This window comes from Pimephales promelas, chromosome 13, assembly GCF_988280905.1.
Source record: "Pimephales promelas chromosome 13, fPimPro1.hap1.1, whole genome shotgun sequence".
NCBI lineage: Eukaryota > Metazoa > Chordata > Actinopteri > Cypriniformes > Leuciscidae > Pimephales > Pimephales promelas.
Genome location: NC_142781.1, coordinates 15,666,855 through 15,692,262, shown reverse-complemented (window position 1 = coordinate 15,692,262; position 25,408 = coordinate 15,666,855). Strand labels below are relative to the sequence as shown.

Genomic DNA, 25,408 nt, shown 5'->3' with positions numbered 1-25,408 from the left:
AAGGATAGTCTGGTGCAGGGCAATATTCACAATATATTTGGTGTGAATTTACTCTACTTTACTTCTGGTGATATGAAATTATGAAACACTGACCATTTTTCGTAAGACTATGTCATTAAACTAGTTTTATTATCTTTCAAACAAGAGAAATCATCGAGTTCCATATATATATATATATATATATATATAGTCAGGCATAGTGCAAACAGGGATGTGTTATTGTCACCCATTTATTTAATTCAGTAGTGAAACAGTGACTGAGTCGAACCTCATGTAGCCGAACCTTCAACCAGATTTCATTGGCCAAGGATCACCCTAAAGGACGACTGACTGACATGTAAAGCAACCAATCACAGTTCGCTTTGTTCGGCCTTATGTTTAGGGGCATGAAAATGTAAGTCGATGTCCCTACGACAACAGACCGGAATGGAACCAATATTCATTCAAGAACGTTGTGCAAGTTTACTGCAACAATGGTGCCGCAAACTTTATATACTTTTGAAAATCCAGTGTTTAGTTGATCTGATAACTCATTGTCATAGTTGTAAACACAACGGCTTTCTTCTTCCATGAGGGAATTTGGCTTCACGACGGCTTTGTTTCCCGGCGGACCATTAAAGAATGCAACACACGTTCCTGGAAATCATGGAGAATTCAAATTAAGACTTTTCCAAAAAGAAAATTCCAAAGTGTCTCCTATTTTGTGCGCTTTATGCCTCAGACGATCAGCCAAAGGTCTGCGGGTGTGACGTCTGAGGCTTAGACCTAAGACTACAGAGTTGGTACTTTCCATTGAATTCTTTGAATTACTTAAACTGATGGAATCAAATTCAAAACTCTAATTCAATGATTTGTTTGGGCCATCAATGTTCATATGTGATGCGATCTGGGAAAATCCACCACATGGTGAAATTTGACATATTACATATTCTTTTATCGTTTTTCTGTAACAAAAGTTGTGGTTATGCGAAGTCAGCTGAAACGGAATTTTGATAAAAAACGGTTTAATTAACTGTCACGTCACAGGACGACTGGCACTCTTTATTTATTGCCTTTTTTCATTTCACATATTTTAGTAATCATCATAGATTAGGTATCATTCGAAAGTTTACAAACTCAAAATTCATCCTGTGAAAACCGTTTTTTGAAATTGGACGATTGAGAGGCGAAAAAGATCTTTTAAGCGAGCAGCTTCAAACTCTGTTGTTCTCTTGTGCTCTGCATCACACCACGCGATAACACTGGATAAAAATAAAAACTTGTGTCCTGTTGTAGTTCACCCAGGACTGGACTTTATTCATATAAATGCGTGTTCTTAAGTTTTTTCAGCTGGCCATTATAAATCGCTATTTTTCTGCACTACACTAGTGAATTTTCCCAAGATATATTCAGAGATGATAAACAAGATGTTATAGAATAATAATTTAATAAAAACCCAAATTTTGACAAAAAACTGACTGACAAAAAATCTATATTTAGAGTTTACTGAATACGTACCAGTGCGACATCTGACGGGTTTTCCAGATCGCATCACACACACACACACACACATATATATGAAGAGCTTTTTTGCAAAACGCTATAAATCCATTTCAATAGTTTTCAGGAAAACTACATTTTTTACCTAGACCCACACATTTTGTGAATATTCAAATTATCCTGTTTAAATGTTTTATTGGTTCAGTCTGAACATTTTGAACAATAATTATTAAATCAAACAACAATATTGTTAATGATAATTTAAAAGTTAATTTTATTTTTTTCCAAAACGCTATAAATCCATCCATTTTTTGTATCATTTTTAGTAAAGTCATTTTTAGTAAAGAGTCAAACCTCAAACAAATAGTACCAATTTCAACATATGCATGAAAAAAACGAATTATTAAAAATGATCAATATATGATAACGATATTCAAAAAAGGGATGGGCACCCCTCCAGCACATGCACACACACACACAGGCTACATAACATGTGAGCAAAGCGGAGCAGCATGACGCTTAAATATAAGTAAAAACAAAAACAAAAACAAAAAACAAACATAAAATATACGTTTCACATTTGTTTTTAATAATATTACATTACTTATTTTTATTATTTCATCTATGTTGAGTAGGCTATGAAAAGGGAACCGCATGAGATGAGTAAGATTGGATCAAAATTCAAAAGCTGCCCAATATCGGAAAATATTTGGAGTGCGTCAGACATGATTTTGACCACTTATTAAGTTTTGTTTTGTAGAAAGCTTGTAAATTTCGTTTCATATAAATTGTATCTTCATTTTAATAAATGTTATTAAATGTTACGTTGAAATGCGGAATAGGCAATTAAAAACGCTCATATGGTTTCTCTCCCATTTAATTAAATCAATATATGTGATTACTGATAATACAAATGGCTTAAATGATCTAGTCGACTAGAAAACTAGGACTCATTTTGAGGAATAAATGAACATAATAAACCTCTGTTCAGAGTGCCGCAGTGCTGGATTGTGTAGAGCGCTCATTGAATTTGAGGATTTATAGCGTTTAGGCTAAAAACAGGGCTGGCGCTTATCGCGGCTTGGAAAGAAACTGTATCTTGCAGTACATTTTAAACGGGGAAATATAGCAATTTGGCATGAAACGTTGATGGAGCAGTGAAAGGGTTCTGTCCACCGCAGAATGACACGACAAACTCATTTTTTTTTAAAATGGCGTTTATCGTGTTTTGGAAAAGAGCTCTTCATATATATATATATATATATATATAGACCATTTCACAATATGTAAACAACACTGGTCCAGAAGCACTTCCTGTTTCAGTTTGTAACTGTTTTCTTTATTTCACATGTAAAGAAAACATCTTAAAGATGTGTGTTTAACTTTTTGATTCAGTTTTAAATGTTCTGTTGGTTGTATTTTATCCCAGCTTTTATGTAGTGTTAAAAACTGAAACAGGAAGTGCTTCTGGACCAGTGTTGTTTACATCTTGTGAAATGGTCTATATATATATATATATATATATATATATAACTAAACTTTGTCTACACTTACTATATTTTATTGAGTCTATATACCTAAAATAACTGTTCGGTAAAAATGTTAATAATGTTAATATTGAAGAGCAAATACATAGGATATCACCAAAAATGTACAATTATTTTAGTCATATTATCCAGTTATAGTCCTAGTACGAGCTATAGAATGTAAAATCAAAAGGGTGTGTGTACCATAGTAAGAACTCCCATGAGGCCGATGGGTATGGGGTCCTGTTTGACTCTCTCGGCGACCAGATCCACCAGCAGCATCAGCATGTTATAGATGCCCTCATGAATCTCTGTCCCCCACTTGTGCACTGCACTGGACGTCAGCAACTACAACACCATTTAACATCTGAATTATTCATCACATCACATCTCGTCGTTTATAACCATTTCTAGCAAACACCTGGTAGAGCTTATGCATTCACATGCCTGCTTATCCAAACACACACAAACCTTTTTGAAGGCCTCGGGCATGCAGCGGTCAATGAACCTCTTACAGTTCTCGTCTGCATCAGCCAGGCCTAGAGAGAGGAAAAAAGATTGCACATGTCTCGTTTCTTTCTAGAGTACACAAACCTCCAGACACGTACGTTAAAAAACCCAGAGAAACTTACCAAGTCTGGCCAGGCAGGTGGAGGCGATGAGGCACTTTCCCAGTGATTCCTCTCTCTTGTACGGGATGGACCAGTGATCAGTGAACACTCTGCTCTCCAGCTCATACAGATTAGTGGTGGGGAACTCCATACTGTTCCCAGAACAGTTCCCGTTCTCATCATTACTCCTCTATAAGAGAGAGAAAGAGAGAGAGAAATATGTGCCTCAATAAGAACTCTGTCTTTTTTATATATTCTATATTTCATTTATTTACAGAACACGTTGAGAAACTATTGGGGAGAGATCCAATCCAATGAGTTTGTGCACTACCTACTAAACCACAACACAGACCTTATGACACACAACAGTCTCATAATAGTGTCAGGGACATTTACGTTCAGCCAAGCTGCGATCATTTAATTTAAAAATACAGTTAAAACATTTATTACAATATAATGAAAAATGATTGCTGTGATGGCAAAGCTGATTTTTCAGCAGCTATAACAAATGTCAAAAGAACAGTAATTACCATTTATGATATTATAAATGTCTAAACAGTTTAATTAATGTAGTCTTGCTGAATTCATTTATTAAATACATCATATTTATTCTTTTCACATATGTATGCAGTATGTTCTCTCATTATTCACATTTAAGTGTCACATTGTGAAATTATAATGTTTGAGAATGCTAAAATGTGATGTATATTATGCGCTAATCAATAGATGCTTTTCAATAACTGATATCTAAAGAGCAAGTTGGCCAACTCCACAGGACTAATACAATTTAATTACAGCAGCAACACAAAAAATAAAAAAATACCTCAAATTTTTAGACAATCCTTACTCAAAATCAATTAAATATAACAAAATGGCTAACAAACATATTAGCCAGGCTAATTTGATATTATATTTATTCATTTGAAGAAAGTGTGAGGCTGACAGATGTCCTTCAATGCCGTGCGACTTCCGCATTTCTCATTTCAAATGCATTTAATTTATTACCTACGTCATCTTTGTTTCACATTTATATTTAACGCTACAATCTGGAAGGCGGTTGTCCAAGAAACTAGCACAGAGGCTAGCAGCACAGATTTGTTTTCGTTGAGTGAAGTGAGAAATGACAAGCTTGGGGGATATGACGATTTCAGAGGATATATGTTCAATTTCCACTGCAATTACATCACAACTTTAAAAGCCAAATATTTCAACGGTTGTTTGGTGATTATCAGCACACTCGTTGTAGTAGATTACTGCTTTATGGGCTGGGACTGAAACAGGAAACAGTTCTGCCAGGGGAATATTAGTATACAAGACATATGTTTGCCCTTGAGTGAGTGGAATAAGTGAATGTGCAATGAGGTCTGGAAAGACTGAGCGCAGCAATACATAGTAAAACTGAAAGTCACCTTCTCTCTTTTTGTTCCTCCGGGGAACGTCAGATGTCTGTGGCATTCCCGAGGCCCGGAAATCACCGATTTTCTGATTTAGAACTGGGATTAGGAGTGAATGCCTCCCTGTGGGCTGGGTCTGAGTTCAAGGGTTAAATGAAGCTTATTCTGATTTGACTGAACTTCAGCTGTTACTATTTACTTATTAAAGAGCCATTTTAAAGCAGGTTTAACACTGAGCTCAAACTGAGAGCAGCGACTGTGAAAGATGCTTCACAGGGAATCTGCAGGGCTTTTAAAATCAAATTAAAGGCTTTTTAAGAAATAATATTAATTCCGTATTGGGAGGGATGTAGGTCAATGTTTATGGCAGTGGCGAGTGAGGCCTGGGTTGCACTTGGAACAGTGAATATTGCATATTGACAGCTGGGAACTTGTTTTTTTTTTGGGGGGGGGGGGAAAGGAAAAAAAATCATGTATACTGTACATATGCAACATACCAAATCTTTACCCATTATAATGAACTTTAATTTGTTTTTATTTTACATTTTGTATTTTAAATTTAATTTTGATTAAATTTTGAAAAATTACAAATGTCATTCATATCATCAATCAAGATTTTATACAGCAATTAAACACGTTCCAAATTTTTATAACAGGGCTAAAAAAAAAGTATTATTAAGGACGGGAAAAGTAGAATATTGAATACTGACCACCTGAGGTTGACTATTGACATTTTCTGAAAGTTAATTATGTCCATTCACTGATTAAATATTTATATATATATATATATATATATATATATATTTACAGATTCACATTCTATTCAATATCATCAATATTAAGGTTGTTGAGGTTCGGGTTTACAGCAGCTAATATGAGATCTCATTACAATCTCTATGACGGAAACATTAAACGGCTGTAGAGGAGCTATTGATTTGTTAACGATCTGCATCCTTGTTGACGAACTCTGACAGCTTCTGTGTTCAGGAGCAGTAAGAGAAGCGCTGAGCAATGTGAGAGGAAGAGGCAGCGCTGGGAAAGCAGAAGAGAGGCAACAGGAACAAATGACTTATTCTGTTCTCTGGTGGAGGCAACCACCACCTGCACTGCGAGGATCTCAGAAAGAGACCGAAATAGAGACCACGGAAGTTGAGCTGCGACCTATTTTAACATTCTGATCAAATAAATGTGTTTACTAAAAATATAAAACCGCTGCATATGATCAGAAGACTGGATAAATCTCTATTCTGATCTGAATATGTGAAGTCTGTTCCTAGGAGGAGAAATATGCCAATTGCTGCTTTTAAATGAAAGTCACCTTAGCCAGGAAATGTGTGTAAAAACACTGTGACTTTAATTGGGAAAGCACAATTGCTAAGAATAGCAGGGACGGGGTGGTGTTTGTTGTATGTTAACCTTCCTACATCGTTCCATATTATGATTATGTCAAAGAGATGTGTTCCTTTTTACTTGATATTACTGGCTAATATTGGAAGCACATATACAGGGGTTGGACAATGAAACTGAAACACTGGCCAATGTTGGAGGTTTCACATCTATATGCCTGGCGGCCAATCTTCAGAGTGAAGCACGGGTGGATCAGTGATGGTTTGAGCTCCAATATCATGACAATCCTGATTGTATTTGATGGACACGACACTGCCGAGGACTACCAAACCCTTCTGGAGGATCATGAGCACCTGATGCTCAAACCGTGTATCAGCATGATCATGCACCAACACACACAGCAAGACTTGTGACAGAAGGGTTTGATGAAGATGAAAGTGACGTTGAACATCTCCCATGGTCTGACAGTCACCAGATCTGAATATTATTGAGGTGTTTTGGAGGAGCGAGTCCACCAGCATCATATAGTGACCTGGACACTGTTCTGGAAGAGGAACGGCTCATAATCCCTCTGGTCACTGTGAAGGACTTCTATCTGTCAATTGGTGCTGTATTTGGATGCAAAATGAGGCCCTCACCATTCTGACAAATTATTGTGTAGTAAAACCAGGTGTTTCAGTTTTTTTGTCCAACCCCTGTATATATATATATATATATATACACATACACATTGCAGTTTAAAAAACAAGTGATTTTAAACTGTTGAAGTCCATAGGTAGCGAAAGAAAACACCGCGTGCACACACTACGTCATCTGCCAACTTTTCTGTAAGGTTAAATATTAATACAAATTAGTTAATTGATTTTATACAACAGGCCTGTTGAATGCTTGAGTCTGATTGGGTGACAAACATTCTGATGTCTGTGATTATTTTCAGGGAAATGCATGGCTAAAGTACACTGTAAAAAAATCATGAATATGCTACTTCTAATAAATAAAATTGTGGCAACAGATTACAAGCAATAATATTAATTAAATTTAACAAATTAGAATTGAGTAATAATGAATCACATTATTCCTTAAAAGTTAACCATTTAAAATGAGTAAACTCATTTTCACTTATTTTATACTGCCAACATTGAAGACACCTGATGTTAACAAGCAGAATCACTGAAGGAGAAAACCGTAATTTTAAAACAAACCTTAAAGGTGCCATCTTGCAAATAAAATCAAATCATATTCCATATTCCATAACCTATGGGGGCAGTATACCTCCAGAAAGTGAGTTGTGCCGCGGCCGCCCGCACTCTCACGTCTTCAAACAACACAAACGAGAGCTGTTTTGCTCTCTCTTTCTCGCACATATTATTCAAATCATTTGACACGATAGTAAAAGGTTGGAAGACCGCAGTTTCACGTGGAGCATTTGGAGATTTTTAGAGATCAGAGACTCAATGAACAACATCTCAACACTGAATGATGAAGACCGTCTCATAGACACCTGTCTCAAAAACAAGCTGGTGCATTTCGACGATATGGGAAAATAAAAGCCTGGGCTATTATTTTAAGTTTACAGTATTCGTTTTGTTCATATTACACTTTTATTGTTAGTTTGAATTAATTTGACAGACAGCATTCGCTGATGTTGATCAAGCTAGCGCCATTCAGAGCTGCCAACTCTCACGAATTCACCGTGAGACACAGGCAATTGACCTTATGCACAGCTGCACTACTTCCTGAACTTAAGCCAGCTCCTTGTTTCCTGTCTGCCATTATTGGTCGAACTTGATTAATTCAGGTGTGTCTGATTATTGTTGCCGTGACTACTGAGGTCAGGCACACCTGGATTAATCAATTTGTCCAATAATGGTAGACAGGAAACAAGGAGCTGGCTTAAGTTCAGGAAGTAGTGCAGCTGGGCATAAAGCCAATTGACACTTAGCAAGCAGGTTAGTTAAGCTCTCAGATTATGTCAATTTTATTACGCAATTCAAACAATAAATACCGTTTTGGCGCTTGTACATGTTACACCACAGATCCCTAACGCACGTGAACCGATCATCTCTACTAGCTAATGGAAAAAGAACATGAACACTGTTGAAAGGTACAGTATGCTACAACTTACCAAAATGTATTCCTCATGCATAATGTCGACCAATCATTTTTTGAACTCTTCTCTGAACTGAAATGTAGTAGTGGGCTGTACTTTCCACACGACTGACATCAGGTTCAAGTACACACACAAGCCGGCGCGACTTACTTTTGTACTGCCGTTTGGCTGGTGGTAATGTTGCCCGCCCGTATTCCGCCTCCCATGGCCGAAACTGGTTTTACGACACCTGCCAGGCCAGGGCTAGTAATTTAGCATGCTAATTTAGGTTTATATCTCGGCAGCACTATAACTTGTCAGTTTTTTAATGACATCATTGCACTTATTTCTTCTCATTCTTTTGATGCGTGTAGCTCATTTTATGGATATTTTTACCTCAATTATTCCATATGGCACCTTTAAACAAACACCGATAACCATAATGGTGACTTAAATTTACTTAAAAAAAAAACAAAAACGTTTTACTCATTTTAAATGGTTAACTTTTAAGGAATTAATTTGATTAATTATTACTCAATTCTAATTAGTTAAATTGAATTAATAATATTGCTTGTAATCTGTTGCCACAATTTTTTGGATTAAATAAAGCACATTCATTTTTACAGTATTGACAGCGTTACAGTTTCATATCACTTCGCCAGATGATTTCAGTTATTTCAAAGGTCCTTACAGCCCACAAAGACACTGACCAAGCAAATAAACACTAGTAAATAGGGTAATTTCTTTGCCACACTATTACATTTTATTATGTATTTTGCTTGTATTATTTGTTATGGAAAAGTACATATCTCTTCCTCGCGCTCTCTGTCCCACTTAAACGTAATTACGTTAAAACGTAAAAATTAGTCTCACACAAGAGCGTTTTAAGGACAAAAACCTGACAAACAACTGGAAATAAATCATCTGAACAATGTTTTGAGGTGTGGTAACCACAGTATAAGCTGTAGAGTATCCTCGTTAACACAGTCCTTTATGTTCTACGTGAACGTTAACAGCTGAGAAAGAAAGTGTATGTGAATCAGTAGGCCTATTTAAAGCCGCATTAAATAGCTATAGAATATATGCTTAAGCATATAAATTACAAAAATTAAACAATAGCTAAAAAGAATCAATCATTTTAAAATCTACAAATTTAAGCATCCCAAGATTATAATGAACTGTATGAAAAAGCATTAATTTTAAGATTGGCTAAATCTAACATTTAATAGGGTGGTTAAATTAATATAATATAACTATACTGGTAAATAAAAAAGAGACCACTGAAAATCTGAACCACTAAAAACATAAACAATATTGAAATATTTAATGCTCTACAAGCATTCGTGTCTGCATAAATGTGTACTGTTCATTAAGGTCAAGAATCCCATCCAGTCTGACAGTCTAACAGGGTGCCACTGATTATGGATATAAAAATCAGGCATGGAACTGGACATATCCATGCATCCATATCCATGTTCCAGTCTGCATTTTAAATCAATGCAGGATTACATATACTAATAGATAGTAATTTTGCTGCGCAAACATTGTATGCCAGTTTTGAAGCCTTCAAGGTAATTTTTGCTATGTATAATTCTAATATTTCGAACAAACAATGTGAATCTAGGGCTGGCGTGCTGTTCATGTGCAATGATCTAAAGAGACGAGAGAAAGTTTGTGTTGTTAGGAGGCCTCTGGGCCGATGTAAGGTCACATGGCACATTCCAAACTTCTTGTTGCCATGGTACGAATAGGGTGAGGTGTGTGCGCATTTGCCTGTTGCCTGCTAAACATCCAACCTCAAAGGGTTCGAACCTCCCTAGGCACAAACTATGGCTCATATGCCTGTATGGCATCAGTGTCTAAGCAGAACGAAGTGGTTGTTGCCCAATACTTATAAGACATACCCCTAATACATCTCAGCAACTGAACATGTAAACCTGCCAGTTGTGATTTGAGCAAGTTGTTTGTTGGTCCCCACTGCATTGGGCAATGCTGGGCGGAGTGGCGCTGGGTAACTGGAGACCCAGTGTGTTTGTACCAGTACCCTCCAGACCAGGCCTGCTGGCTTTATTTATAGTCTCGATCCTTGCTGCTTGCAACCTGCTATGTGCAAGACCAGGGGAAAACAAAACTGATAGGCATGTCTGAATCTTTCCAGTACTTCATTGGTTCAATTACATTTTAATAATCAAAAAAGATGTCTAATCAATTGGATTCAAATACAAATTTAACAATTTATTAACATTTTAACAATAACAGAGCCCTATGAAATGAGTGTTTTTTTTTTCCCCTGGAATTCTGAGTTGACCATTTGATTTTTTCTGGATTCTGTTTTATGGTAATTCATTTAAGCACAAAACTCTAACAAATCTAAATCATCTTTTTAAATGTAATCAAATTAAATTTTAATAACTCCTTTAGTTTTTGTGGCAAACAAAGTGCTTCACAACAGAAGTTCTCAGTTTAAATTAAAGCAACACTAAGTAAGATTTTTTTACCTTACAAAAATGTTTTCAAAATCGTTTCAGTGGTTCATCAAGTCGTGGCATGGTGAAATGCACTTATGCCACCACTTTGCGGTCCTTTATCTGATATATCCACACTATGTAAGATTGCCAGATCGGGTCACGTTTCTGTAGTCCGAATGAAACATAAGAAAACTACAAATTTGACTTGCTTTTAATAAGGCAAGCGTTATAATTGCCGATAGGTGGAGCGTACTCAACAGTAGACTACAACTACATGTAAGATACCTAGCAGCCGGGAAGCTTTTGAATTGTCATCATGATTCCAAAGTCGGTGCTGGATAAACAGAGAGCATGTGTGTGTGAGCGTGTGACAGTAGGATGCGGTAGGCTAAATTATTTACGACAGCAGTAATGGACAATTCCGCTTCCAATCTGTAGGGCGATCGCAGAGGAAAAGTTACTTGGTGTTGCTATAAAACATGGATGGAAAATTGTGTTTCACTTTTATGGTTAGCTATACTGCATCAAATTGTATAGATATTTATTTATTTGTTTACATCCAAGATTAGTGTCAGTAGTCCAAGATTACCTGACCACTAGATGGCTGTATTATCTCAGAATGTAAACTGAGACACGGAGAAGCGCAAGGGTGTTTCGCTTGATTTAACTCATCATTAGTCAAATCAAATCACCTTTATTTATAGCGCTTTTTTACAATAAAGATTGTATCAATGCAGCTAGGTTAGTATTAGCAAACCTAGCTCACCAGTTGCCGCCGCAGTTTACAGAGCTGAATTGTGGACTCCTTTTGGCTTCCGCTATAAAAATAAACACTAAAAACACTAAGGAGGTCGACAAGAGTTACGTTGTTTGCAAAATAAGCCATGCTAAAATCCAATACTCAGGTAATGCATTGAATCTAAGAGCTACATCCTGACGCTAGATCATGATAACCAGTTAAAACCATGCATATAGGACTAGGACAACTAGGACCCCATTGTCATGGTAAAATGTAACTATCTGGTTTCTACGGTATTTGTATGAAAAACAGTAGCCTAAATACATTTAGTATAAAAGTATGTTATAGCTTAATCACAAAAAAATACTATTATATTCAGAGACTAAAGCAATTAAAGCCCTGTTTTAAGATCGTTTCTGATTAAATAGAATGGTTAGGATTGTTTTTAGACAGATGCTGCTGTCACGAGAATTTTCGCTTTCTGTGTTAGCCTTTCTGGAAAGCCAATCGTCTGCTTTTAACAGTCAAGCCGGGAAACATTTAAGCCCGGAGCCTTTCCCCCTATAACCTGTGGGGGAAAAGGCGTTTTAAACCTTATTTTGGGGCAAAGTCACCAAACTTTTTCAGCGATTTTTACCATATTTTATTACTAGTTTCTATACAAGCAGTTTTTATGTCCCAGTGACCAGTGAAAGTGCAGTTCTGAGTCTCTACCCATTCATTTAGATAGGAGCCTGGTCTTGTTAGTCCGAAATAGCTGCCCAGAGGCGTTGCCAAGATGGCGGCCGAGTGGCATGACTTGCCTAAAAGGACTTTGTTATATTCCATTACACCTTTAATACATGTCCACATTAATAATATAATAACATTCAATATGAATATCCCACATATCTGCCACAATACCATGGTGTAGTTAGTGTTAACTTGCTACAGTAAATTAGAGATGTATTGGTTCAAATTACTTAAAAAAAATAAAATAAATAATTATCACGGTTTTAGTGTCACAGTATCGGTATGTGCTATGTTCGGGGGAAAAGGGCTACTGTCAAATAAAAATAAAGAAGATAAGAACAAATAATCTATCTAGAAGCAACAACACAAATAATTACAATAGAGCAAAGATACAAATAAAAAGTGCTTTTCCAGTAGGTTTAGCAGTAGTTTTCAGGTACAGAAATTGAATTGATTAACATTAAACACTGATAGCAGTAGGAATATTAGCCTGCTGTCACTTTAAGACATAATGCAGGGATCCAAAATCCTGATTCTGATAAACATACGTTGTCTTTCTCGACCGAATCGAACAGTTAACAAATTCTTGTTATTTTATTGAGGAACATGATTACATTGCGATACTTATATCATTATCACGTTATTGCCCAGCTCTACTCTCAACCATCTCTTTTTCAAATCTCCCTCTTGCTCGCGCTCACACAGTCTTAAAAAATCCTGTTGGAAACACTGAACAGTATATGGTTTCCTAATAGTATCACTACCCTTCCCAAATGCCAAGAACATTACACAACTACCATTCAACTTTGTCAATCCTACCAGTCATCCAACAACACTTTTCAGGCAAGAGGCAAACCGAAGACATAGGGGGAGGAAGACAGGAGAGGACCAAGTTTAAATGTCAACTGAATTTCTTTTGCTACAGTGGCATTTCTATATGAAGCAATTACAAACAGGGCTCGAACAGAACGGCTAGACCTAAATAACATTTCCGTTCAATCATCATGTATCCGCCCATCATGTCTGAAAGACGACTACAGGTTATGCTTTGGTTTATTCAAAGACAAACCATATAGTTGACGCTGACGGTGTTTCAGCGTCTGCCATGAATGAACACGTGAACTTCATCTCAAGAGCTGTTCTGCGAATCACTTCAACTAAAACTGTTGAAGTGTAGTTTCAACTAAACTACACTTCAACTAAAACTGAAATATAGTTTCAACTATAGTTTCAACTAGTTTCAACTAAAACTGAAATATCTTCACGACAAAATAAAAGTTTGGTTTAACTTCAAGAAATTATGACAGAAATACCACTACTGTAGCCTTTAATAGTATTATTATTTCTAAGAAATATCATACAACCAAGATATTTTTTTTCATACACGTTTTTAAATTTGTACAGGTCTATTGTGCAGCATCTTATTTGACAAAAAATAAAAATGCAATGTTTAGTTGTAAATTAATTGTTATATTTTCATTTGATTACATTTTAAATGCTTGATTACACTCATATAAATTTGTATTAAATCATAAAACCCAGAATCCCCCCAAAAAGGAAAACAGAATTTAGGGGGGAAATAAAATAGATTTAATGTCAAATACTCTGTGGAGTTTAATATTGAACAAACAAGTGTACATGTTTATATTCATTCTCAAAGTCGAACAAATGTGGAAAGTATTTCCGTCCCCATAAAATGTCGGTATGAATATTGTGATAAATATTGATATTGTATGATACGGATTTATTTTATTTTTTATTTTTTTTGCCATTTCGCCAAGCCCTAGAATAAATATTAAAAATATTAATGCTTAAACGTTCCCCTGCTGTTGCAGATCATTTTGAACAAATTGATATTTTGAAATCTCAATGAAAACGAATTTTACAATTCTTACTGTTTTTTTTTTTATAAATGCAGTGTTTGTTTATCATAAATGATTTACACATCTCTCCCTCCAGCAATATCTCATTCACATTAGATTTCAGCAATTAGATTAATATTTTACAAAAGCTTAATCTCCAACGCATATCAACACAAAAATGTCTGCTCTCATGCCAATGTGGTTAATATTTTATAATATTTATATTTTATAAAATAAACGGATACGTTATGTATTTTTTGCGCAAATAAATCACTAGTGTTGCTTCATAAAATTGAGGTTAAACCACTGAGTCACATGGTTTACTTTTATGATCTTTTTACTACCTTTCGAGGCCTTGAAAGTGGCAGTTGCGTAGCTGTCAATTGAGGGACAGAAATCTCTCAGATTTCATTAAAATATCATTCGTAATATCATCATTTGTAACCCAAGATGAATGAGTCAGACGGGTTTGGAACTACAAGGTAAGAAAGAGATGACAGAATTCCCATTGTTGGGAGAACTATCCCTATTACTTTAGTAGCTAGCTAGCTTGTAGCTAGCTTAAACTAACTACTATTAACATATCTCACTGTAGTTGAACTACTATTACAAGCTACAATTTTTACAAGCTTTCTTGACACTAATAATAATAACAAAAGTTGAAGTAATATTTGTGCACACAAGTCAGGCCTGACATTTTAAATCAGTGCATTTTAGTGTTGGTTGACCAACAGGTCAAAGAAGCCATGAGGTAAACAGCGAAAGAAACATTGTAACAGTTGGGCAATAAACAAAGCTGACAGAACTACACAAAACTTGAGCTGTTTATCCAAATCCAAATCCAGAAAAAAAATAACCATTCGAGACCTGTGGGAAAGACTTCAAGCACACAAGTCTTTTCATATTCACATTCTAATACACAGGAGCTTTGGCTACTAAAATGTAACCCAGTAACACTGGTCAATAGTATCGCCTGCATCTGTTAATATAACAGATGACAAGCTGGAGTCTAGTGACATTTTATGGTTCAGCGATCTGACATGTAAATCATCAGCCACACATTTCCTGTTATTGCTCAACTGTTAGTAAATAATGACACTGGTTTAATTATTAATCAGGAGGGGAAAACACTCCATAGGCCTAATGTTTTACGTTCAACACAAAAAGAAACACTCTAACAGGTCGTGCATTTAAAGGCAATCTACGACACCCATCCCCCAAGATCCTACAACTTCATTCACATGGCAGCACAATTCATTCGTAATCTGCTACTGTTATGCACAAGGATCCTAAGGTTAAGAGACAATTTCTCGACATCCTCGTCAGGTGTTGCATGCATAAGCACAACAGGTAACGCATAAGTTACACATGGGCGTTGAAGGCGTGCGTGCGCCTTTCCCTCCGGTTTTTGACAGCCCCAGTGGTTCCGCCTCAAGCAGCCGTGCAAATTATCACAAATGCATGCGTTGCATAATCTTACCTCACTTTCCACTACATCGTGATACGCCGGCGGAGGATCAAACCCTCCGGTGCCCGTGCGCCCGCTGTTCTCGCCGTCTCCACTGAGGCCGGAGCCCGGGGAAGTGCCGCTCTCCATCGGCTCGTAGCCGTATCCGAGTCCCGGGCTTTCGTTGGTGAGCAGCGCGACAGCCTCGTTGATGTCGTTTTTGGCCAGGCGCAGGGCTTTCCGGATGGCTACCGGGTCTGGGAAACCCATGCATAACAGCGTGGTCATATGCTGCTCCTCCTCTGTCTCCATCATGGAAGTGTGTCGATGATCGGGGCTTCAGTAAGGGGGCTTCGCATAGCACAGGCATCCGGCTGTGCACGCCGCCATGTTTACAGTCGCTGGTGCTGCTGGTATCCTGTCACGATGGATTCCCGTCACAGGCAGAGGGCAGCGGGGCTGAGAGCGGGCCGGAGCCAGGCATGTGAAGCTGGAGACTCCAGTGACTAGCTGGGTGGGTGTGGGCTGGGACACTTTTCAAAATAAAGGTCTTATAGAAACACGCATTCAGAATAAGTGTTTTAATTAATTGTTGACTGATTTATGACAAGTTGCAGATACTGTAGTTGTACCACCTGACAGTGTAGCAAACATTTCAAAATGTTTATTTGTCTGTTGTTTATAATGTTTATAATGTCTGTTTATTTGTCCGTTTATTTTATTTTGGGGGTTAAAAATAACAAAATATAAAACAATATGTATTATTTAAATGTACTAAAAAATAAATTCAAACCAAACAGGTGAAATGTCACGAATTTATCAAATTATTTTAAAATAAAATAATGTCATTGACCTACAAATGTAGGCTTAATGCTATAGCAAACATGAGTAGGTACTTAACCAAGTAACACTGAATTCTATAAATACAAATATATTGAAACGAAATGGAAAAATGAAATTAATTAAAATATATCCCTGATCCTAATACGTGTGTAAAAACGAGCTCAAAATGGCCATGTAATATGAATACTCGAATATATTAGACATCTTGAATAAATCATTATTTTGAAAATCATATGACCGAAAATTTATCTAGTAGCAGCCCATTGTTCCTTGCTTCACTCTTTTTAAATTGGCGACCCCACCCATATCTGTATATAAAACATGTGTTTTCTGTCCTATTCTTTATTAATTATTACCCTCAATCACCCGCATTTAGATTTCACATTTGAATTTAGAAATTGTATCTGACATGCACGCCAAAAAGAATATTAAATACTAAGAGAAATATGAGCAATTAATCTGAGCTCTTAAAAAAAATAATAATAATCACAAATGCTTGTCACACTTCATACATAGATCGGCTTCTGTCCGTTTCGTTTTGCCATATTTTTTTTTTCTTTTTAAGTAATAGTTTCATTTCACGGCATAAGAAAAGAAGACGGAAACGAGAAGTCACGTGAAACTGGTTATGGTCATGTGATAATGTGAAAATGGCAGCTACGGGGGAGGAGGCCGCAGCGATGGACAGCATCTCTAAAGCACCAGCTCCCCCGACCGACCTCAACCTCTCAGCCGAACCCGTTTCTGAACCCGAACCCGAACCCAAGATAGATGCCTCCACGAGAGATGCGACAGAGACCCCGAAAGCCAAAAGACCCAGTAATAATAGTGAGCTGCATTTGTAAATAAATCAAGCTTTGTGCAAGTCACTGTACACTGCAAGCTTACATGTAACGTTAGAGATTCTTAGCTTTCCAGTGTTTCTATTGAGCATGTTGTGTTCGTGTCACTTATTTTTAAGCTAAGGCAACTTGTTTCTCTTCCTGTTTTGGATATGACTACTTATCTTCCTATTGAGAAGATTGATATATATATATATATATATATATATATATATATATATATATATATATATATATATATACAGTAACTAACTAGACTGTATCAGTGTCTCTGAATCTATTAATTTGCTTAAAACCCAGCCTGCAATTTGAACCATCACAGGCATTTAAAAACTGCTTTTAATGCCCAGAAGTTTTGCCTGGGTAGGCAGCTCTCTGTGTTTTGGGACACTGAAAGAGTTTGCTGTCTCTCACAGATGAGGGAGGTGTAGAGACCGCAGAGGAGGCCACTGAACCCGCCGAGCCGGATATCAATGAGCTCTGCAGAGACATGTTTGACAAAATGGCAGTTTTCCTACAGGGAGAGCTCACTGGTAATGGGAAGAGAATAATAATAATAATAATGATGATGATGAATCTGTTAGACTTCTAGATCTGTGTGTGTAAAAAATGTTTTGTCCTGTTTACTTAGCCACCTGTGAGGACTACAAACTCCTTGAAAACATGAACAAACTCACTAGTCTAAAGTACATGGAGATGAAGGACATATCCATCAACATCAGCCGCAATCTGCAAGATCTCAATCAGAAGTGTAAGAAATGTGGCTCTGATATATATATATTTGTGGTTTGCTGACAGAATATGCAAGCCATATATATTAAACATCTTAAAGTATGTTGTCATTTTTGGCTTTAGATGGCGGTTTGCAGTCTTATCTGGATCAGATTAACCAGATCGAGGAGCAGGTTACGGCTCTGGAGCAGGCTGCATATAAACTAGACACATATTCAAAGAAATTGGGCGAGTACAAACATCAAGAACTCTGTGGGGAAAACACTGCGTTATGTTTTATTATTTGATTTTTATACAAAGACACGATGCCATTGGCTTTTGCTGAAAATTAGCTCTGTGGCCAACAAAAGTATATGATTCTTAAACATTTAGTTTATTATGATACTCTTCACAAATGAACACAACCTTTATGAATTTGGAAGCAAATTCTGAATATAGAAAGGCATGTCCGTAATTTATGATAGTTTATTTAACAACTGCTTGTTCCAGCCTATGATGTTCATAGTTTTTAGTCTGCTAATTTTATGAACTAATTAGTTTCTTTTTATATGTCGATCTATAGACTGTTAAAGCAATACTCATTATGTGTAAGATGTAAATTTACATTTATTCATGAAGAGACTAGATATAAATGAAAATGAAATACCACTGGATTAATTGCTGAACAGTTGATGGTTAACTGATTAAATGGACATTAGATGGCGCTATTAGACCAAGATAGATGTTCTGGCTCCTCTTATTTTATAGTAGCAAGCGCATTGTGTGAGATTAATATAACACTCAGATGTGCAGCTTTCAGTATTTTGTATTTCACTTGTTTAATAACTTCTGTTTGTGTGTTTATTCACAGAGGCCAAGTTTAAGAAACTGGAGAAACGGTGAAAATGGCAGAGTCATCCTCAATGTTTCTCAGAGATTGTTTATTTTATGCCCTAAACCATCTTCAGAATGATATCACACATACACACCCCCACCCAAATGTATGATACACACTATGACTGTGCAGCAAATAACATTAATTACCATATTGAACTCAAGACAAGGCAAGACTGGGAAGCGCAAACTTTGACATGCGTTCATACGGACTCTGGATCACAAAATACATATTTAAGATTTCAAAAGGCATGAAGGCAGATAAAACATGTACAGTGTATTTAATATTGCTGGTTATATGTTGTTAACAATTTAACCATTATATCTATTAAAGAGTGTTTTAATGACTTTTTTGTATGTTTGCAGTTAGATAAGCAAATGTTTTGTCAAACATTTGTATTACTGTAATTATTTTCAGAATCTTAACTAAAATGTTGATTTGTTAACTTTTTGAAATAAAAAAAAATATACCAAGTGAGTACATTTTTCCTCTCAAAACAAATAACACCGCATCATTTTAGAAAAATTACATAAATCGTTTAGAAATGTTACACTATAAATTATCTAAAAAGAGACAAAGCAAATCTTAATTTTAGATGGACAGACATTTACTTAATCATGTCTGGTAACATGACAAATTAGCAAAAATGTAAAATTGCTTATTTTAGTGTTACTGTATGGCAAATTTGTACAAAATCTGGAACACCTGAATATGTCAATTTGAAATGGTAGGCCATGTTTTCCAGTGTATCCTAGTGAAAATAGAGGACGTCCACCAAAAGATAATGTGTACAGGCATGCCGATTTTCAGCTTCATCAACCATGCAATTATGGCGTTATTAAGGATTTTCTTTTGTAGCGCCCCTATGGGAAATTCTGACGTGTGTAAACAGAAAGTCATTTCGTCCATGTGTACTAAGTTTTCTTTTGCATTCAGTATTAACCTATTAGTGAAGATGGGCCGCACCCTCAGATTTCATTGGCAATTCTTTTGATAAATGTTTTGCCACAAGGGTCTCTAGTCTAGATGATGCATGTCGAGCAAGTTTCGAGCAAATCGGATAAACGGCCTACAAGGAGAATTTTGTTATAGCATGTTTTCAGAGTTATTAATCAAAGCACACGGCACCTAGTGTCCGACTGATGTGTGTCGATGAGCCTGAGTGGCGCTCAGACAGTTTTAGGGCAGAAAATGATAAAGAAAATCCTTATAAACATTGAATCCATGGTTATTCTGCCTAAACACCTCCACAAGCCTCATCCATTGAAGACTTGGTCATCCATCTCAGTGTTCTTGAACTTCAATTCTGAAAATGTTTAGACATTTACTAAACCTGCCACTATAAGGCCGTCTCAAAACAACAAAACATAGGCTACGCTATTAGCAATCATCCAGTACAATACTCAAGTGAAATACCATAGTAACACTATGGATCTGTTTCTCTCTAGAACATGCTTATTTCATGGTCAATAACGGGGACCCCCAGTTCATTAGAAAGCATGTAGGCCTACCTTCTGTATCTTCACTCGTACCATCCCTTATCCCTTTCCACATTCCTCTCTCCTTTTCTTAAACTCACTCCACCTTCTCAATCTCTTCTTCATCACATGAGTTTGGAGAAATGTCATGATAATTGGCTGCTTCTGTTGGATGTTACTGATGGTATGCTCATGCAAATGTTGTGTGAGGCTTCTATATTATGTTTAAGTTTATATTTACCACATAAATGAAATGCTATATTTCAAGCCGCTCTCTACTCATCCACCAGAGAGCAGACTAAGCCCACACATAGTCTGACTCAACCTTTAACCTGAATTTGAGATAACTGCAGTGATAGATTCAGGGCCATGTATGGTGAGGTGCTCATCCACAGAGATAGTGGCCGACATATCACATGTTCAAGCTCTTGTGCCAGGATACTAAAATAATCAGTGTATGGAGCCATCATATGCATAGACAGTTTAACAGTCCATAACCAGCCTACCTTGGAAAACTAATGTCATATTCAATATGCAGCATTAACGCAATATGATATCAGTTCTTTGACATGTTTTGACATTTTCACAATGTGAAATGGTTTAAACATGACAAACCAAATGTAACTCTTTCTCGCTTTGATTTTGGCCATACACATACACATCGACTGTTTATAACGTCACACAATGTTCTCTTCACTGGAAAGATATTCTCACTCCCTTGATGTATTTACTCTTTTAACTTTTAACTAAACATATGACAAAGAAACACAAAGACATCATGCAAGCTAAAATAAAGAAGTCACGTCTTTTCTTCACTAACAGGTAGGCCTAGTAGCCTAATGCTTTGCTATTTTAACATCCGAAACTGGTTTAAATGGGTCAAAGAAGATTATGACTTAAAAGCTTCTACTATATCTTGATATTTTTTTTATTCTAAAAATAAAACTGCATTTTTACAGAACATTTTTTTATTTTATTTGTGCTTCGGCTCTTCTGCGCGGATGAATATGGTTCGAGACACGATCAAGGACATCTTACTGGAGCCTCGCGGAAGACAAAAAAATGTTTTAATAATTATGTTTTTTTAATTTGAATTTCTCCCTTTTTGTGACAACAAAACTTTCATCTTCTAGTGAGCTTTTAGTTCAACTGTCAAATACGATCAGTTTTTACATCAGTCTGAAGTTACTCATCTAGTCCTCAGTGATCAATTCCCATGAAATGTCTGGGTGGCCGAGGGATCTGTTGAAATACCTGTGTGTAATCCACACTTACAGATGTCTAATGCTATGTTGTGCGTATGTTGTCAGTAATTAGATCCCAGAATGCTGCTTCTAACATTCACTTACAGTAAAAGTAAAGAGAAAGTAACTGAGAAAAACGTCTCATTAATCAACACTTCCTCCGGTCCACTTACAAGGCTTGTACAGCAGGATGTATGCTGTTAATGGGCTTCAGTGATGAGAGATCCTCATTGGTTAGTTCCCCCACCCTAAGTCTCTGTTTTTCCAGTGCTTATGTAAAACATCATGCTTAGCTTCAAATGCAGAGTATGTTTTTTTTTTCACAAACATCTGGCATATATCTATGACTACAGTTCATCATGAGTTTTTCTGTTTGCTGGCTGAACTGGGTGCTACACCCTACTAAATAGTTTTAACATTGCGGGGTAAATCCCGGGCAGAGCATCAGAGGTCATGGATACAGGAATTTGTATGCATGTGGATATGGTGCTTAATCACATTTTTTTGACAAGGCTGATTATGAGCCCCTGTTCGAGTAGGTAATTAGTGTTGAGTGGTGCTAATGTTCAAGTTTCCTCCGGGGCTTTTAAGTCCGCAAACCTGCTTCACTTTATACGCTCCTTAAATTACCGCCAATACTGGGTTTCTGGCATTATTCGGGACCAGCACACTGACTAACATACATTAAAAAAAGCTGTATCTGTTGGGTAAACATTATATATCATGGGACCTGTGATGCAGCTAAAAAATAATACACATTTATTCATTAAAGTGTTCTAATTATTGGAGCCAGGCCGATATTATCGGCCGATATTAGGCATTTTCCAAAATATCGGTATCACCAGTTATAATGGCCGATAAATGAATATTTCAAAAATAAATAATAAAAACGGACGAAACACGCTTGAACCATGTCATGAGTGTTGGAGTTGTATAGTTTGTCCACCAGAGGGCACTCTACACTGTCCCTGTTGGCAACACGCGTTGCGTTGGTCACGAGACATACATTGCTTGAATAACAATTAAAATTACATCCCCATCAGTTCTCTTAACTCAAATAAGCATGACAAAATTTGACGTTTGCTGCTGTTAAATAAGCCGGGAGTGAAGCGGAATCAGCTTGTAATGATTACGTTACGTTGTTGCAGTGTAGTTGACTGAGTGTCCTTTTAACTTTTGACAATGTGACTGAAGTTTCTTTAATAGCGTGTGGCAGTTATAGCAATGAGACGTATCATCTCTTCCTGGCCTGTTATATTGAAAATGTATTACAATTTGCAGTATGACGTTATCCATTGCTAAATTATGGCTCATCATAGACTAGCTAACCACAAAGCTAGCTAATGCCACTATCATCAGTCTGTTCTGTTGTGACAATAAAAGAAACAAGTTTCTTTTTAAAATGCATTATCATATTATTTTAGTTAAAACTCATAAATAACTACAAATAACTAATGTTAGGGAAACCTGTTAATGTTTTGTTGCGTGTTTCTGAAAAAAAAGAAGAAAATATATAAAAAATATCGACCGATATATCGGAATGTCGGATTTTAAAATCAACAAATATTTGTATCGGTATCGGCTTTTAAAATACTTTATCGGTCGGGCTCTACTAATTATGCTCTTCTAATTTAATTTTCTCCGCAAAGTAGAAGATCGAGCTATAAAAATGATGAGGTCAAATAAATTGTTGACATGCATGGATGAATCGTTGCGGTAAGATTACCAATATGCATTTAAAAAAATACATTTTCATTTCATGAAGCTGAATTTAAAAATACCGACCACCATTACACATTGGCTGGTTTGTCTGAAACAAGCACAGGCAGCGATACAAACAGTGTTTTTGGACTGTTGCACTCCCTAAAGTCATTCGACCAATTAAGGACCGTTGTATAAATAAAGTTCAAAGCCAAATCTTAACATGCTGTATACTCTCCATGAAACATACATTAATACTGACACATTCAATGTCATAACACTCAAAACATGAACCCTTTTGTGCTGAGGTGAACAGAAATTATGTCTAAACTATCTAAATTGTGTTTCAAAGTAAGAAAAGGGTGGTATGTCTAAGAGAAGAGGATCTCTGTGTTGCAAATGGCCGATTGCCCGATTCCGCCACAGAAAACACATTAGTGCACCACAAATGTAACATGCACGAACTCCTTCAACCTCAATAGATTTTTCACCGATGGGCTCAGAAAAAACACAGAGCTCATAAAGTCGTGCTGTGTTCACGAATCATTCAGAATCATTATTCCTATTGTGGGACACTTGGAGAAGATGTGGAAAAAATTAGTAACATTATTCTTCACATTAGGCATTTTATCACTTTTTCTTCGCATAAACTTCAAGTACAAATAATGCCTTTTGCCTCATATTTGTTCTTAAAACTGATAGTGAAAATGGGTGAAGTTTATTATGTGAAAGACAACCAAACCATGACCACTCAATGGTTTCTGCCGACCTGAGACAAGCACCAGATATTTTGGTTGTTGTGAACTTACACAAGTCTTTCAGACACAACTATCTGATGGTGATTGATTCATATGACCAAATAGAACCAAATGTGGTTCCCAGTATATGAATCACCATCCAACAGTTCTGTTTAATTTGGGACATGTGTGATGCCATCAATATGCTTTCCGGTTCTTTAATCATGGCCTTGAACTCCTTTGTGAGAAATGTGAGAAAGGATTGCTTAAATACATTGAATACTTGTAGACTGCTTCAAATCTTGAAAGTATATTTTTCAAATAATGTAGGACTACTTGCAGATAATATATTATTATTTAAATAAAAATGGCAGTTGAGTTTACTTTAGAGATTTCGCTTCCAGGACTGTTTCTTGTTGACCACTTTATAATAATGTTAAATAAGAATGTTTATTTTTAAAGTACATTTAAATCTTTATGTTTAAAAGGGGCTTTTCTCCATTGTTTGAAATAGTTTTTGTTACAAAAAAAAATAATTGTAGTTTGAAATAGTAATTGGTTTTGATACCTGAATGTTCAAAAAACACATCATATTTCACATATTTGACATTGTTGCAGCACCTCTCTTCCCAGTCTGTCAGTAACGCTCTGTTTAGTTCCTGTCTCTATAAAGCCCCTCCTTCTAAAAAGCTCAATGTGCTCTGATTGTTTACTAGACCAGTGTGCTGTCATTGGTAAGCTTACCATAACTCTGAGTTGCAATACGCCGCTTCACGTTGTGGAGTATTTTTGGATTTTCCAACAACGGCCTTCAGCCGTGACTTATTCATGATAAAGCACAGGCTCTCGTACATTATTGCTTATTTAAAAGTTATAATATTCAAATAATTTTCACCCTAAATTAATTTAATAATCCAACACTGCAAACAGTTTCTAACCTCCCAACTCAAAATCTTTTAGTAGTGTCTGGGCACATCTACATTTTTCAGTTGACCCAAGTGAAATTCTGCAAAGTGATAAAATTAAATTAGCAGAATTTCACTCAGGCCAATTTTTTTTTGATATGACCAGTCACTAGAACATTTTTACATTGAAGTAATCCAAGTTGAAATTATATATAATGTATTGCAATTTCCCCCTTTAAGAACAGAATGCAAACATAAAAAAAACCTGTCAAAACTCGAAAATCAGTTTTAAGAAAAATACAAGAAAAGTAACTTAGAATAAATGAGAAACTAGAGCACATATCTCTTAACAAAGTAG

At 36.3% G+C, this 25,408-nt stretch overlaps 2 protein-coding genes across 6 annotated transcripts in view; one reads left to right on the top strand and one right to left on the bottom strand.

The window, feature by feature from the left end:
- usp24 (ubiquitin specific peptidase 24) overlaps nucleotides 1-16,195 on the bottom strand; it is a 70,603-nt gene extending 54,408 nt beyond the window's left edge. For all 3 annotated transcript variants that reach the window (XM_089118523.1, XM_039692831.2, XM_089118524.1), the window contains exons 1-4: nucleotides 15,728-16,195; nucleotides 3,638-3,806; nucleotides 3,477-3,544; nucleotides 3,210-3,353 (exon numbers count right to left, since the gene is read on the bottom strand). In XM_089118523.1, the coding sequence (XP_088974649.1) occupies nucleotides 3,210-3,353; nucleotides 3,477-3,544; nucleotides 3,638-3,806; nucleotides 15,728-16,009 (663 nt within the window). In that variant the 5' untranslated portion in view covers nucleotides 16,010-16,195. The remainder of the gene's footprint in view (nucleotides 1-3,209; nucleotides 3,354-3,476; nucleotides 3,545-3,637; nucleotides 3,807-15,727) is intronic.
- Nucleotides 16,196-17,156: 961 nt separating this feature from the next.
- bloc1s2 (biogenesis of lysosomal organelles complex 1 subunit 2) lies at nucleotides 17,157-19,462 on the top strand. Of its 3 annotated transcripts, none has more exons than XM_039692829.2 (5): nucleotides 17,157-17,356; nucleotides 17,796-17,912; nucleotides 18,011-18,130; nucleotides 18,235-18,339; nucleotides 18,962-19,462. In XM_039692829.2, the coding sequence occupies exons 1-5, from the start codon at nucleotides 17,188-17,190 to the stop codon at nucleotides 18,991-18,993; spliced, it is 543 nt and encodes a 180-aa protein (XP_039548763.2). In that variant the 5' UTR covers nucleotides 17,157-17,187; the 3' UTR covers nucleotides 18,994-19,462. The 3 variants fall into 3 exon arrangements, with proteins under 3 accessions (XP_039548763.2, XP_088974652.1, XP_039548762.2); XM_089118526.1 differs by having other exon boundaries at nucleotides 17,159-17,365; nucleotides 18,235-18,363; XM_039692828.2 differs by having other exon boundaries at nucleotides 17,160-17,365.
- Nucleotides 19,463-25,408: the final 5,946 nt, after the last annotated feature.

What these genes read in the sequence shown, in the direction of transcription:
- bloc1s2 (XM_039692828.2), top strand. Translation starts at nt 17,188, where the DNA reads ATGGCAGCTACGGGGGAGGAGGCCGCAGCGATGGACAGCATCTCTAAA. An exon ending in CAAAAGACCCAGTAATAATA is followed by an intron (nt 17,366 to 17,795) that starts GTGAGCTGCATT and finishes TGTCTCTCACAG; the next exon opens with ATGAGGGAGGTGTAGAGACC. An exon ending in CACATATTCAAAGAAATTGG is followed by an intron (nt 18,340 to 18,961) that starts GCGAGTACAAAC and finishes GTTTATTCACAG; the next exon opens with AGGCCAAGTTTAAGAAACTG.